Source organism: Sorex fumeus, unplaced genomic scaffold (assembly GCF_029834395.1).
Source record: "Sorex fumeus unplaced genomic scaffold, SorFum_2.1 ptg000002l, whole genome shotgun sequence".
In the NCBI taxonomy this organism is placed as follows: domain Eukaryota; kingdom Metazoa; phylum Chordata; class Mammalia; order Eulipotyphla; family Soricidae; genus Sorex; species Sorex fumeus.
The window spans coordinates 62,587,307-62,603,337 of record NW_026606059.1 but is presented as its reverse complement, the minus strand read 5'-3'; the positions used below and the strand labels follow the sequence as shown (position 1 = coordinate 62,603,337).

The window sequence follows — 16,031 nt, the reverse complement described above, 5'->3', positions numbered from 1 at the left end:
ACAGGGAAATATATATCGAAACCATAATGAGATAGAATTTCATGCATGTTAGAATGGTTATAATCAAAGACAGACATTAACAAGTATTGGCAAGGATGTGCAGAAATTGGAATCCTCACACACTGCTATGGGAATGCAAAATGGCACAGCTGCTTTGGAACATAGTCTGGCAACTTCTCAAACAGTTATGCATGGAATTATCATATGATTCAGCAATTCCACTCCTGAGTATAAACTCAAAAGAAAAAGATAACAGGTCTACACACAAAAATTAGACCTCAAACAGCATTCTTAATAATAGTTAACATCAGAAGTAATCCAAATTCCCAGTGACTGATAAACTAGATAGGTAAAATGTGGTCTATTCTTACAATGGAATATTTGGCAATAAATGATAATTAAACATTGACACAAGATTAGAACATGAGCAAACTTTGAAAACATTATCCTAAGTGAACCAATTGCAAATAACCACAGAATGTATGATTCTATTTTTAGGAAATGTTCAGAATAGGCAACCTAGCAGAAAGTAGATTAGTGGTTTCCAAAGGGTTGGTGGTTGGGGGCTTTGGGAGGAAATGAGAAGTGACTACTAATGGGTATTGTGTTTCTTTTGGGATGTTGAAAATTTTCTAAAATTAATTGTGGCAATGATTTCACAATCCTATGATTATACTAAATATCATTAAATAGTATACTTTAATATACTACGTGAATTATATTTCAAGAAAGACATTATAAAAATAATGCTTTGTTTTAAGTTAATGAAGCCTGACTTAATTTGGGGGCCTCTGTAGCTGACAGCTAACTATGTTCATATTTACTGTCACACTGCGCTGAGTGATTCATATGTTTTTGTTTATTTAATTGTTAGAACATCACTATGAAATGAAGAGATTTATTGATCTTTCTTCCAGAGACTAGAAAATTGGAGCACAGAGAGATTAGGTAATTTCCCTGAAATAACAGCAGTAAGGTAAGAGGTATTAGTGCCAAGACTTAAATTCAGGCCTGGCTGATGCTGGAATTCACTCTTTCTCCAAGTTTCTTCTTAAAATTTTATTCTTTTAAATAGTTAATACACTCACATATTTCAAAATACAAAAAGTAACATAAGGTGAATCCATCTTTTCTTCATCCACTTTCTTCCCGATCCCTGGGGTGCAGCTTGTATTAGGTTCTTGTGCATCATTCAGTATTTCCTTATGTAAACAAAGCACATACAGACAGACATTATTTTCCCTCTTCCTTTTGCAAACGCAGCATAGCCCATAGTTTATTCTGAACCTTGCTTGTTTCCATTTTCTATGGCATCTCTGTGATCCTTCCATATTCTTCTTCTTCATTTTTGTCTTTATAGCTTTACAGCCCTCCACAGAGCCTGAATATAACATCATTTATTTAATGTGTCCTCTAAAGATGGACTTTTAGGACTTTCCTAAACTTCTTTGATTCAAGCCATTACACCTTATGTTTCAAAATTGTCTTCAAAGGCAAGAGGGAAATGCATGAGAAATTTAATCATTAAAAAAAAAATCCCTTCCATCAAAGATCAGCTACTTTGAAGACAACAACCCTCATTTAAATGTGTTAGTAGGAAAATATTTGTTAAAAACAAACAAAATTAATTGCATTGCATTGGAGTCACACTGTGAATTATACTTGTTAGGAGAGCAGCTCTGGGATTTCCAAAAACTAAGTAACAGGCTGAAACCGTTTTTTCTATTAATTGGGCAGATTACTTCCTACAATTAATATCTGCATAGATGAGAAATAAATTATTCAACCCTGACCACATATCACCACTATCACAAATTTCCATATGACATATATGTTAATCCATCCTATTCACTTGAGTAGAAAGGAATTTCAGTTTTTACCATAGCAGACCTAGACGCAAACTATTTTAAGGTGACCCCAGCTGTTTTTAGAAACTCTATTATCAGTCAGAAAAACAACTTACCTTAAAAAATGGAATCAACACTTCAATAAAGCTATGGATTTTTGAAAGGCTGCCTGATGTGAAATGAGTTTGAACATTTAACATGTAAAGGACAAGCAATAAAACACTCAATATGAGTGCAGGCAAAATATCAAAGAGCGAAAGAACACGATTTCTTCTGAAGAGAATGGAAACAAAGAATTCAAACTACATTACTTCTCAAGCTAGAGAAAGTGACAACAACTGAATTGAAAAAGCTGAACTTAGCATTACCTCCCCAGAACACAAACATATATTTAGCTTAATAGACTTGAGTACTATCTCAGGAAAAATCGTATATATTATGCATTGAGGGCAATGAAAGCTGTAGAAAATGATTTTTGCAAAGCAAATACACGGCAGGCGGATAGTAGCAGAGGGGAAAAAAAAGAGTCCACAGCATGTTTGATGAGTTTATATTCTATAGGTCATCGCAGGAAGAGAACAAAAGAGCTGCAGAAACCTCAGAAACTAAAAAGAACCTGGCAGAACTAAGTTTGCTGTTGAAAGCTGAAACACACGTGCGCAGTCTCTGATTTTAAGTTATAATATTGTGTCACACTAGAAAAGGTGTGAAATAAGGACTGACTATAAACAATTAGAAGAATCCATAGATCCAGCAAGAAGAACATGATTGAATATTAGCATAGTTCATGATTCTTTCATATGTTTGAATGTCATTTTACAAAATTGGGCCTTTATAAATAAAATGTTCTACCTGGTCTTTCCCTCAACTCATATTTCTTCTGTGTTTTTTTTTTAAATCAAATTTAATTTTAATTTTAGGCAACATGATTTACAATATTGATACCTGCAGGTTTTCATGCACAAAACATCCCAACACCTATGCTTCACCAGAGGGTTCCACCACTGTCCTCGTGGGCACGCCAGGACCCCCAGCCTCTCGGCGCCTGCCTTCCATTCCCCTTATACTGATATGCTTCCAACGAGAGATCACTTCTCAGTTTCTGTTGTCGTGACTACCTGTTGTTTCTTTACTATGTTATTTTATATCCCACATATAAGAGAGTTCATTCTGCATCTGTCCATCTCCTGACAAACCTCACTCAGCATCATTTTCCTCTAGATCCACCATATAGTGCAAACTATCTGGATTCATCTTAAACCGAGTAGTAATCAATTGTGTTTATGTGCCTTAGTTTCTTTGTCCAGTCATCTCTTCTTGGAAATGTTGGTTGTTTCCATATTTTGGCTATTGCGATTGTGAATAGTGTTAAAATGCACATAGGAACGTGAATGTCTTTTCTGAAGATAGTTTTGGGCCCTTCGGGCAAATGCTAAGAAATGGAATTGCTGGATCACAGGGGAGGTTAATTTCTAGTTTTTTCAAGATGTTTCCATCCTACTTCTTCTTGAGTATCTTCCCATATTGTAGTCTATATTTTAAAATTTAATTTTAATGGCTGTATCTTATGCAGATAAACAGAGCCATTTGACACTTTCCATATTTTTGGACTTTGAGGTGATTTAAAATTTTTCAGTTTTATAAAAACACACTTTGGTGACTTTCTTGAGAGATATTTTTGAATCTATATTTATTTGACTTAAAACTATGTTTATTAAAAGGCTATTATTTACAAAGTTATTCATAATACAGTTGTTCCAGGAATACAAGATTCCAGCACCAATTCCATTACCAGTGTTTTTGCTGCTTCAAGGAAACTTAAAAGCATATTAGTATGTCAGATTAAATTTAAATACCTTAGTGTACTACTACTATAAACTTACTATTGAATATTTCTGGAGACAAAACTCAGATAATGCATATAAAATAATACTATTTTCCTATCACTCATAGTCTATATTTATCTTTCTAGAAAAGTCCCCTTTCAGCAACAACATTACTTCCTTTTGGCGAATGGACTATTGCTGGGTTAATCTAATTGCAATAACATCAGATTTGACTGACCCAGTTTCTTCAATACAATATGCAAGCAGTTACAATATTCTACAGAGTAAAAAATACCTCAGGCCCTCAAAATATTTTTTCACTCCTTTATTTAAAATAAGAAGGATTCAAAAAAATAAAGGAGCAAGTTGACAGCAAATAAATCCTGTGTGGAGTTGAGGTCGGGGTGAAGTGGCATCTGCAGGACTATTCCTAACTCTGGGTTAGGGGTTACTCCTAGTAGTGCTTGGGAGATCATTTGTGGTACAGGGAACAGAAATAGGGTTGGCCACATGCAAGGCATGTGTACCTTATATCTCTGGTGTGGAAACCAAATCTTCTTTTTTAAATATTTTTTGCCTCCCAAGTGATGCTCATGGAGTCTGCCCGCCCCCCCCCCCCCGCCCCCGTGATTCTCACTCAGCAGTTGGTTCAATACATGGGTCCAAGGACGCTATGCTGCTTTGACCCTGCAGTGCTGGGGATACTGGGGAGGGGGTTGGGTGGGGCTCAAGGGATGCACCCTGCAATGGTCATGGGAGCATATGGTACCAAGAATAGAATCCAGATCCAGGGTGTGATCCCTAACCACTCTACTGCCTCTAGGTTCTCAGCAGCCAAATCTTACATAGACACGTGCTATGTAGAATATAGCTTATTGTTTGTTTCAATTCTAATTTTAATCTGTCACATCTAGTTATAGGGTTCTTAAATGTTCTCAAGATAATGACGTTATTAATGATCCTGGAAGCTATAATTCCTAGAATTATTGTCTTAATAGACCTGTCTTAAATTTCCTATTGACTATTTTGAATAAACCTATTTTCAAGATGCTAAATATGTTTTTGTTTTTGCAAGAGAAGGAGAGATAGGGCAGGGGAGGATGGAGGGAGGGAGAGAAAAACATATATATAGACACAAATTTCTAAAATTTCCCTGACCTACCCTTAAGCCAGTGAAAGTAAAACTAAACAACAAAAAATTCACTGGTTATATTATACACACATATACATATCTCTATATGGTTATATATCAAGTTAATATAGCACTGGTTATATGAACTATGGAATCACTTAAATCCTAGTATCCCTAAGCATCAGAGTTAAAGACAGGGAGAAAGCTTGGTTCAGTCATGTCCAGTTGTACAGACATTGCACTGTGTACCTCTAGGGAGTGCAATACTCTTATCTTTTACAGTTCTCTCAGGAACTGCACCATAGACAACGTGGCTAACTATATGTGATGGCCCTGATAGAGCTTCAATACATCTGTTTGCGTATCTGTTACCATTTGTACATTTGTTGTCCCTAATGAGATGGGCAAAAGAGAAGTCTTGTGAAGGAAATTCTACAGAGAAGCAATGAGAATCATTCATTCCCTTCATCATGAGGGTAAGAATCCTTCTCCCCCCCCCCCCAGCTCCCATTCCAGCCACCCAGTAGGAAGCAGCAAGATACCTTGTGTGAGTAACTGTAAGTTTCTGACTTCTTCTCGCACTTTCAGCTGGAGCACCTGTTGTAAGATGTGCTGCCGGAGGTTCTCGTGGGTGATCCCCATTCTCTCAAGCTTTTTGTCTGTAAGTCTCAGCAGGGCTCGGCCTGTAGGGTTTCAAGAAATAGAAAGTGAAGCAATGAGTAATGGCTGAAAAATTTTGTTTTTTGTTCTGTGGTTGTTGTTTTGGGGCCACACCCAGTGACGCTCAGGGGTTACTCCTGGCTCTACACTCAGGAGTCACAGGGCTTGGGAGGCCATATGAGATTCTGGGGATTGAACCTGGGTTGGCTGTGTACAAGGCAAGCACCCTACCCACTGTACTATTGCTCCAGCCCCAGAATTTCCACCTTAGAGCTGTCTTATCCTGTCATCACAAAATTTCCAAGAAGATACACTAGATATTGTAGAATAAAGTATAGCAAAGTTCTTCTTTATTCATGCTGACAGGAAAGTAACATCTGGATAAAGAAGAGTCACAAATTTTTACAAAGAACCCCAATTTTCATCTAATATTGGCAACTCCCAACTGGTCAGTGTATTGTGTTAGATAAAATAGCAAAAAATTTAACCTGGGAATTTGGGTCACAGATTTCAGGTTTCCATGGAAACGGAGCTCTTCTTTGAGTGATGGGCTCTAAGGCTGGTCCACAGGAGCCCGTGTCACTGACAACCCAGCTGGAGAACTGGATGTTCTGACTGTGGTGATAGAGGAAACTCCAGCAATAGTTAACCCATGCAATAATAATGGTTTTGTAAAAGGTGAATTTAAATGTTCACTTTTAATCTGCAGGCATCACTTCCCCTGGTGAGCCCCTGGAGGTGGTTGGGGTTCTATTTTCAGCTGGTAGAAGTGATGTCTTAATCCTCATCACAGGCTGATGGTAAGGTCAGCCTTCCAGCAGAGCACATGTGGAGAGGAAAAGGGTCAATGAGGCCATCTAAAAGATATAAAAGGAGGAACCTTGGGTGTGAGTGCCTGTAGTGTTGCTAAAGCCAGGTACTTCTCAGTCCCTTTGCATGTCTGGAAGGTCTTCTGGCTTCCCCTGCTGTGGTACTGTCCACAACATTCCCAATATTGCACCTTACATATTATTAAGAAGTCAAGTCAATGGTTTTAGATTTATTTCCCATGTCATTCCTAATTTCTGGGGAGGGGCATTCTCAAAGGAGTGGTGCGACTGAGAGATGACTTTCTAGAACAGTCTAGAGAACAGATGTTGGCTATCATTTTGTGGATAATTCACCTCCCAATAACAAGTTTGTTTTTGTTTTTAACATGGTCTCAATTTACAATGTATAAATAAAATCCATTTAAAATCCTTTAGAGATGATTTATTTATTGATTGATTACCATGAGACACACTGAACTTTCATGATTAAGTTTCAGTCATAAAATGATCGAGTACCCATCCCTCCACCAGTGTGCATTTTCCACCACCAATGTCCCCAATATCCCTCCCGCCATCCCTACCCCATCCCACTCCCTGCCTCTGTGGTACACACCTTCCTTCTTATTCTCTCTCTACTTTTGGGCATTATGGGTTGCAATATAGATACTGAGAGGCCATTATGTTTGGTCCTTAGTCTATTATTAGCACACATCTCCAATTCTGAGTGTTCTTAGGGGTGATTTAAATCCTTTCCAATATGAGGTCTATGGTCTATCAACACATAGATCAGACTGCTCTTTGATGTGTCCAGGATTTGACTGTGATTTCCAAAGTTGTGACCTTCTGTAGCCAAACATGTGTAGCTGTTGATAAGTTAGAGCAGGCTTTGATCTGGAAAGCCCTCATTGCAGCATCGTGCCAATCAGTCGGTGAGGATTTTGGTCCTAGTGCAAACAACTCGATTTCTTTGATCCTGTAAACCTCCTGCCTTAGCGTTCCTATGAATGGTCCTGTTGGTTTGGAGTGTGAATACACAGTCATATCAGAATGCTTATCTCCTACTAGGGTGGGTTAATGGCATAAGGCCAGGAAATACAAGCTAAAAAATCTCTATCAATTCAGAAAGTCTATGATACTCAACTATGTACTCCCAACAACTGAGGCTATAACCATTTAGTATATGAAACACTCAGCTGTTCAAATTGTTTTATTCAAGTACTGACAATATAGACATTAAATTGTGACTATTTCCATTTTTCAAAAAGAGAAATTGAGGAGTTAGAGCATATTTAAAACATGAGAGCTTTCCGTGATTCTTCCAAGTAGAATGTATCGGTTGTGGTTAATATTCCTTTGTAGGAAACTACTAAAAGCTTAGGTTTTAGTAGGCAGAAAGATTAAGGATATATTTTGTGTAGAGGAACTTTCTTATAAAATGAGGTCTAGAAAGTATCATGACCTGCACAAAGGGCCTTCTGGACAAAAGGGGATTCTCTATTTTTCTTCATTTCTACAGTTCCACCCAGTCAATAGTTCAACTGATTTATCACAATACTTAGGCCGTGTCTGGGGAAAATGTTTCGCAATCTTCTGCTGACCATAAAAGAGTCCAGATATATTTGATGCTACTTTGGATAAAAGTAGTTGGTACTAATTACTTGCTCAATAAGAAGCAAATTATCACATTTTGTTGGTAATTTTTCACTTTTTGTGTTTTACCATAAAAATCAAACTGTTAATTTGTTCATTACTTGAGGTATGATAAACAGATAGGGCTAGTCTTGGAGCTTTCCAACAATGTGGTAACCTTTTACAGGTGAGTGACAAGTGCTAGAAATAAAGGCAACTACAGGAGCCCAGAACTTGGTAACCTAACCTAGCCATGGCATTAGGATGCTGTTATTAAGGGGTCTTTAATGAAGACTTAAGAGTAGGTGCTAGGTGCTGGAGATACAGAACAGTGAAGAAAGCTCTAAAGGGCACCTCCATATGGAACCCCACACCCCACTAGGCATGATGACTGCGCACAGAGCTGGAAGGAAGCCCTGAGCACTGTCAGTTGTGATTCAAAAACAAAACAAAAAACAGAAATCATTAGAGCAAGATAACAGATAAAGTGAAAAATGAAAAACTAAACATCTACAAAAGAGAAAAAAAATCCAATAACCATGTAGCTGAAGAGGGAGCTCACATTTGGAACTGGAGAGGGAGTGGAAGAGTCCTATCCTAGCTCCTGTATTCCCTGCCTTTTCTTACAGAAGTGCTTTGGCGACTTTTCTCTGCATTCAGTTGCCTCAATAGGAAGTAACAGATGGGAAAAATCTGTCTCAATAAAGAAGGTCCATAAATTTCAGTATACCCTGAATATTACAAATAATATTTAATGGACTCAGGCTGTTGGGCTTTACACAGAGAGTCACATGTTCCTATAGTTGGATGACATTTAAAGTCTTCCACTTTGATCTCATGGCAGGTCTTTTCTTCTTCATCAAGCATTTATTGTCATTTTTCTGACACTGTTTTGAGTGCTGGAGTGTGGAGATCACTGGCACCATCTACGTCACTAAGCTTGCCATGCAGTGTGACTATGGAATACCATATTTAAAGAATCACGCAGAAGCAGTTGGGGACCCTAACTAGGAACACAGGGCTAATACAGGTGAGGGGTCAGGAAAGATATCTAAAGGGATGAACTGGAAGAACAAGAGGGACAAGCCACTAGAGAAATGGCAGAAAGACAAATGTGCTTAGCGAAGAGGAGTAAGATAAGAGAAAGAAGACCAATAAGAAGGGGTGAGAGGGGTAAGAAGTAGCTCAGTGCCCAGGGCATCTGCCTTGCAAATCTGAGGTCAGGGAGGTCATGAATGTGATCCTTGGCACAACTCTGCATGATGTATGCCAATTCCTACTTCCTCCTTAAAATCCTTAGAACCACTGGCAATGTGCATCAATACCTCAACTGAAGTGTGCACCCACCAGCAAATGCCACAACTGAAGTGCAAGAAATCTAACAAGTACACAACTTCAGGTAAGTACATGTCCGAGCACTGCAAGCTCTGGAGAGTTAATACTTGGTGTCAGCAAGGACAACAATGACAGCAAAATAAGAATGTGTATTTTTACAAAACAAAGGAATGAGATCTGAAAGAAGGCTGGGCAAACTGTAAAGGATCATCTAGGCCTGGGATGAGGGCTTTGGATTTTACAGAGAATGTGGGAGACTGCTGAGCCAGAGATGACTGACACGGTATGATCTCACATGTCAACCAAATCCTTCTGAACACTATGTGAAGGATGATCTGAGGGTGGAGAAATAAATTCAGGAACAATGAGAAGAGTCATTCCACCCTAAGGCAGTCATAACAGAATGATGGAGCTTTGGAAAGGGTTGGAGGTGAGGCAGTAGAAGTTGGGTTATATTTTCAGGACTTTATAAAACCTAGAGAAGAGGGGGTATGAAGGAAAGGCAGACAGCAGAGATGGGTTAGGTTTCCAATCTGAGTCATATGGTGTGTGTGTGGGGGATGGTGGCTCATTTAAATGTAAGAGAAGATGTGTTGGATGGGTGAAATGATGTGTGAGTCGTGTGAGTGATTTTTAATTTATTTTTGTTCTGGAATATGGAGAAGTAATGCACAAAATAGAATATTTCTTCCACTCTGTGTTATTTTTTTTAATCCTTCAACATTTGCCTCAAATCCTAATAGCTGACTGGGGGTAAAGAGAATACATGTGGGATTTGGAGAAAGAAGGAGGACCAAGAAGCTCAGTCCCAACAGTTGTCTTCAGTGTTAAAAATGTCTCCTAAGATGCTTTCTACAAGTTCAAGACAGAACATATTCAGTGAGCAACTGTACCCAGAACACACATGGTTCTGCCAAAAAGCTTGGAAAATTAGAATTTCATGTGACTAAAACTTGAGCATGTACATAAAAGGTTTATGGTGTGTGGCCACTACAATTCCTATTATGTTCACTATGATCAAATCCCTACTGTCCTTTTGTTGGTGCAAAGTAATTCTCAAGAAATGTTTACTAAATGAATGTAATTAGTGCTACCAAATGACTGTTGTATTCTTTACTCATGTGCTGATGATTTCAACATCATTAATTATTGTTTCTGAAGAGATTTTGTTGAACATGGACTTTTTGGATAACAGCTACAAGGACAATTAGAAATTGAATGTAGTAGAGAAAAAGTGCCTCTTGATGGCCTCAGAAACATACGCCTGGTTGAAAAGAAGAATTAAAGAAAATATGATATCTTCTCTTTACTAAAGGCCTAAAGAAAATTAAGCATCTTGCTCTATATTTGAATAGCACAAAAGAGAGACAACATGCCTTGCTGTGCGGATGAGCAGCAAGAATGAACGAGATGTAACCAATTCCAAGAACAATGGGTTTCTTTATGGTTTCCATGACATGTTACAAAATGAGAACTTAAAACTTTCCCTCCTAGTTATGAAAGATGAAAGCTTAATATTGGTTTTATTGGCAGAAGGGAAGGTGTCAGTTAGGCAACACCCTCTTGAGGGACAGTAGTTGGGAAATCAGTCTTAAAAACTTTAGGTTATAGCTGACAGCGGGTGTTCCTTTGCTTGTGGTCACATCCTTTTAATATATGCTTCCATCTTAATAGTGCATTTCTCTCTACTGAGTGTAATCTCCCTCTGCTTTTGTCTTATAAAGACACTTGTGATATGATTTAGGACTCATTTCAAGATGATCTGGAAGACGTTTTTGAATTTGTGACTGTAGGCCGTGGAATTCATTGTCTCATTCCACTTCTGTGGCCAAGACCGAAAGGAGATGGGATAAGCTTTTAGTCTAGCCAAATATCTCCAGCCTTTGGACATAATGTGGTCTTTGCTTTCGAGCTCACGTTTCCCCCATCTTCTCAAAGAATTGTAACTGACACCTTGTCACAGCTTTTCAAAATGAAGTACTGCATATCACAACATAATTGGAAAGTCCAAGGAAATTTGGATCTTATTGAGAGGTCTACTGTGTCATCCCTTACTGAGAAGTCTACAGTGTCACTGTCAATAGTTAGTAGCTCTATTTTCCCAGAAAGTGCTGAATTATAAATTTAGCAGAAAACTTACTTTCTTCTAATAGAGAGGCCACTGTGTAGTTTTACCCCCACCCCCACCCAATCCTAATGTTTATTTGTGTACTGGCTTTGTTGTAAACCATCTCTCATGTGCAAAGCCTGTATGATGTACCAGGCAGATGTCCTCACTCTAATCCCACTGGATCAGAGCAATGATGGCACAGGTACTGGGCATGCAGACAGTCCCCCACAGTCTCAGTCCAGGTTTCCCCAATCTCACTGTCACTCTAAACTCAAAATTGGGGGGATCATCAAGGAAAGAAGCAAAATTATATGAGCATACACTTAGAAGCTGAGAGGTATGGAAAAAAATCCCAAGAATGCATATATGACTCTTAATGACCTAATTTCTACAATGTGATGAAAATTACACTATATTATCAGGTGACTGTGAAGATGCAATAGCATAGTCTATCCCATGTCCTTTGGATTTGAAACTACTCCAAATATTCCATTTGAGCATCACGGTTTTTTTTTTCCTTATTTGGGCCACACCGCACAATGCTCAGGACTTAATTCGGGCTCTGTGCTCAGGGATCACTCCTGGTGGTTTTGGGGAACCATGTGGGGTGTTGGGCATTGGTCTGTGTTGGTTGTGTAAAAGGGGAAGTGCCCTACCTGTTATAGTGTCACTCCTTTTCAGAGCACTACAGCTCTTTGTCAGTCAGAAATTGCTTCCTTCTCTGCCCCTCTCCTCAACACATTCACACTCATCACAATCATATTAATAACAAACATTTATTGAGCAGTTCTAAGTGTAAACACTGACCTAAGAGCTTCATGTAAATGATCTCATTTTTCTATAATTCTTTGAAGTACTAATATTATCTATAATTGACTAAGAGCTACTAAACACAGATAAAGGTCAGATGCTTAATAGGCTGTAGATATGGATATAATACACTTAGAGGACACACTCATAATCACCTCCCTAAACTGTTCCACAGAATTCTTCATACAGACCTTGGTTACTCTCCTGGTCATACCTCTGCTAATTCTTGCTGGAAGCACCACAAGATAGGTGAGAGTATGGGAGTTGGGGAAATGCTACAATACTTTAAAAATCTAAAAGCAATTATTGTAAAGATAGCATAATGTTACCAGGCCCTGATGGCCTTCACTCTTTGGCTATACCTAAGTAGAGAAGGACAGGAAACTGAGTCATTGAGGGGGGAAGCCATTAAATAGTATCATCCTTTCTTATATTTAATAATATTTATGTGAGTCCCATGTACTCCCCATGTCACATGACTATGAAGAATAAGGGGAAGAAGGTCACCTCTATGCCAGAGAGATCGCCATGTGTTCTTACAGAGTCATAGCTATTCACTTTTGGTATGATACCACATACCCGTCTACATCTGGTAAAATGAACATTTCTCTCCTGGGTTGAGCAACGATTCTACCTCAACTAGTGTAGCTGATAATAACACAGTAATGACAATCTTGGCCATGTAACTCAGTGGTAGGATGCATACCTTACGTGTATGAGAACCAGGTGCAATCCCCTGTAAACAGGAAACACCACAAATCCTTATAGTGTTCTTTAGTTCAGAAGTGCCATATCATTTCCATTGTGAGTACGTTTAGGTTTTAATGGTCTGAGTTCCTCTCACCTCCTCTTATAGTACATTTCAGGAGACCAAGGCTTCAGTTATATTTCCAAGTACCTAGTTAGGGCCTGACTCAATGTAAGCATTACATAAATATTTGTCACCTTAATGCTGGGTGTATGGCTCAGATGGGGCAAATAAAAATGATTTACTAGAAGTGCTATGGTCTCTAAGAGGGAAGTTCTTTATTTCTTAGATTGCATCCCAAGGGATAATATTAGCCTTCACTTGTCTTGCCATCATATGGAGAGAATTTGCTAGAGAATTAAGCTAACATAGAAAGCAGAGCTGAAAAACAGAAAGAGAAATGGGGTGACAGGAAGAAAGCAGGGGAGAAAGTGAAAACATTATTTGCTTTCCTGAATAGAGCCCTCAGTTTTACATTTATGTAAGTCATTTGGAAAGGTGATGAGTGAACTGTACTATTTGTTCCATTTGCACCAGAAAGAACACTAAAATAAAAATCTAAGCTTATACATCAACTGTCTACCTCCATGTTGAGTGCAAATAATGATGTAACTAATTGTAATTTGTTTTCAGAAAGTTAATGATCAACAAATTTGGGGATATGAATTGTTATGTTTTACACATTACTTCAAATACACCTTAAAATCACTGTATACTATTGCACAACACATCATGATTAGATAAGACCGCCTCCTTATCAAATCACCTGGTGGTCAGGAAAGCAGATGTCAGGATGATTCTAAGGGATGACTGGGAGTGGAAGGACCACACTGACATAGTACTGGTTTTGAACACAAGCAATTCTAATTCATATTTGCTATACTAGAATCTATTCTAGTTAACTAGTGTGTCTTATTTTAAAATTGACAACTGAAAAACCACGTTTCATGAAATCTCCCAATTTGAAATTTGTACACCTCTCCCTATCCCCTACCCCCATCGCTTTACTAAGAGAGTCAACTGAATCACATCCATGGGTGACATCTGACTCATTAGTTGGCTTTTTCCACATCTGATTTTTAACCATCTCTCTGATATATCCTTTCCGCTTGCAATGCAAGGACTTCAAACAACCTTGCCTGGCCTTTTTCAACTGTCTTTTGGAATAAACTCCAAGTCTGCAATGACATTCTGTGCAGCCTAATCGAAATTAAGAGCCAACCAAGATCAAGGACAGTTGAAGGCTAGTCTGGATAAACCTTTTTCTTTATTTAGAAAAATCTTTATTTATTTCTTTATACACCTGGATTTCAAATCTATCTTTCTTCAATAACCCCAAGCTGTTACATGATTACTGGAAGGTGAAGGGGGAATCACCAAGATCACAGCTAACAAGGACTGCAAAGTCGGCCAACTCCATCCCTCATTTCTGGTAAGAATATGCACAAAACCTTCTGAAATTAATATATCTCCTCTTAACTCCACATGGAAGTACAATCCACTCAAGTCCAGTCACTCATTAGTTACATTTAGAAGGATGGGCAGCTAATTGATAGCTTGTGTACCAAAGAAGAAAAGGGTTAATGGGCATATGTGTTCATGTTATGATAACTAATTTACCATAAGGATGAGAATTATATATTGATTTTTTTGACCAGTTCTAAGTAAGAAGTCTGTTTTACACCAGCTATTTTGGGGGCTGAAGATTTTTAGGTGTTGAAACTAGTAAAAGGAAGAAACTGGAATAATGCTAATCCCCACCTAAAATACAAAATTTAGAAATAAGTTACATTATAGTGCAGTTCAAACAAAGTGAAAATGTGGCTCTGAACTGTTTTTCTGTTTTTAATTCCTCATAGATGGAAGATACAGCTTCTAAATAGTAAATTAAAAGCTAACCACCCCTCCTCTTTTTTTGGTAGTAAGGCATATAGGGTTACCAAATCCTCTCTAAAAATTAAAAAAAAATTAAAATATTTTGCTTGGAGATACTTCTTTCGTCTCTAAGACTCAGTAATTACTTTTCCTGCATCTTTGGGCAGATTTTTCAAGCTAAGAATTCTAGTACCAACATATCAGGAACTATAGCCCAAGATTTATGATCTCATAAACAACCTTCAAGGTCTTTTCAGTTTTTGATAGGTATACCAAACCTCTTTTTTTTCACATTTAATATTTTTTCCCACTTTATATAAACACTGTGGTTTACAAGTTGTTCATGATGATTTGTTACAGGTATTCAACAGTCCAACACCAGTCCCACCACCACTGTGACCTTCCCACCATCACTGTCACCATTTTCCCAACCACTCCTCAAACCTACCCCATAGTAGGCCCATAGCAATTTTTAAATGTTATGTTATTGTTACAAATAAATGACTAATGGAATGATCAAAATCTATTTCAGTAAAAGAAAATTTATGAAAATTGTTGTACCTCACCATGGGGACATTAAGTCCTAGTCTGATGGTTTACTCAGCTATTGTTGCAAGATAAGTCGTCTGTGTTAAAGAGTTTTGTTAATAGAGATTCGTTTTGGTGGGCTCCTACTGGGATGTTAGTATTTTAAAGTTTGTAGCTGTCATGGCTGCAAATGCAGCCACACATTCCAGAAACTCTGGAATACTTGACTGGGCAGTCCAGCCAGAGGCATGGCGGCAGCTGTTGGGGTGTGAGTGCGGCTGCCAGAGCTTTAATAAGGTGGGAACTACCCTCTTTCTGAGATCACTCTAGAAGTCTTGGCTGGTATATATTCCATCCGAGTAGTGCACTCATGGATCATACGTGGTGCTGGGGATTGGACCCAAGTCAGTTGCATACTAGTGCCTTACCTACTGTACTTTCTCTCTGGCCCTAAGACCATGAATTTCTTTAGTAGAAAAATGTAACCTGTGGCTATTATCCAGATCCAGACATATTCAGTGGAAGAGAGGGAAAAAACTCCTACTGAAAGGATCTTAAAAGTTCAAGAAGCTGCAGGAAACGTTAAAAAGTCTCAAGTAATTCTGAAATGAAACATTTGGTAGTGACCATGAGGACTACAAGGTCTAGCAGAAAAGTTTTTGTAAACAGAAAGATGTCTTGGGTGAGGAAAGGAAAGCCAGGGTTGTATTATGCAGCTGTTT

At 38.3% G+C, this 16,031-nt stretch overlaps 1 protein-coding gene across 3 annotated transcripts in view; it reads right to left on the bottom strand.

Moving 5' to 3' along the window:
* Positions 1-16,031, bottom strand: part of SAMD12 (sterile alpha motif domain containing 12) — a 489,089-nt gene that overhangs the window by 210,142 nt on the left and 262,916 nt on the right. For 2 of the 3 annotated variants that reach the window (XM_056110130.1, XM_056110138.1), the window contains exon 4: positions 5,348-5,488. In XM_056110130.1, the coding sequence (XP_055966105.1) occupies positions 5,348-5,488 (141 nt within the window). Of the gene's footprint in view, positions 1-1,035; positions 1,203-5,347; positions 5,489-16,031 lie in introns of those variants that run through there. The other variant, XM_056110145.1, reaches the window with a different exon arrangement.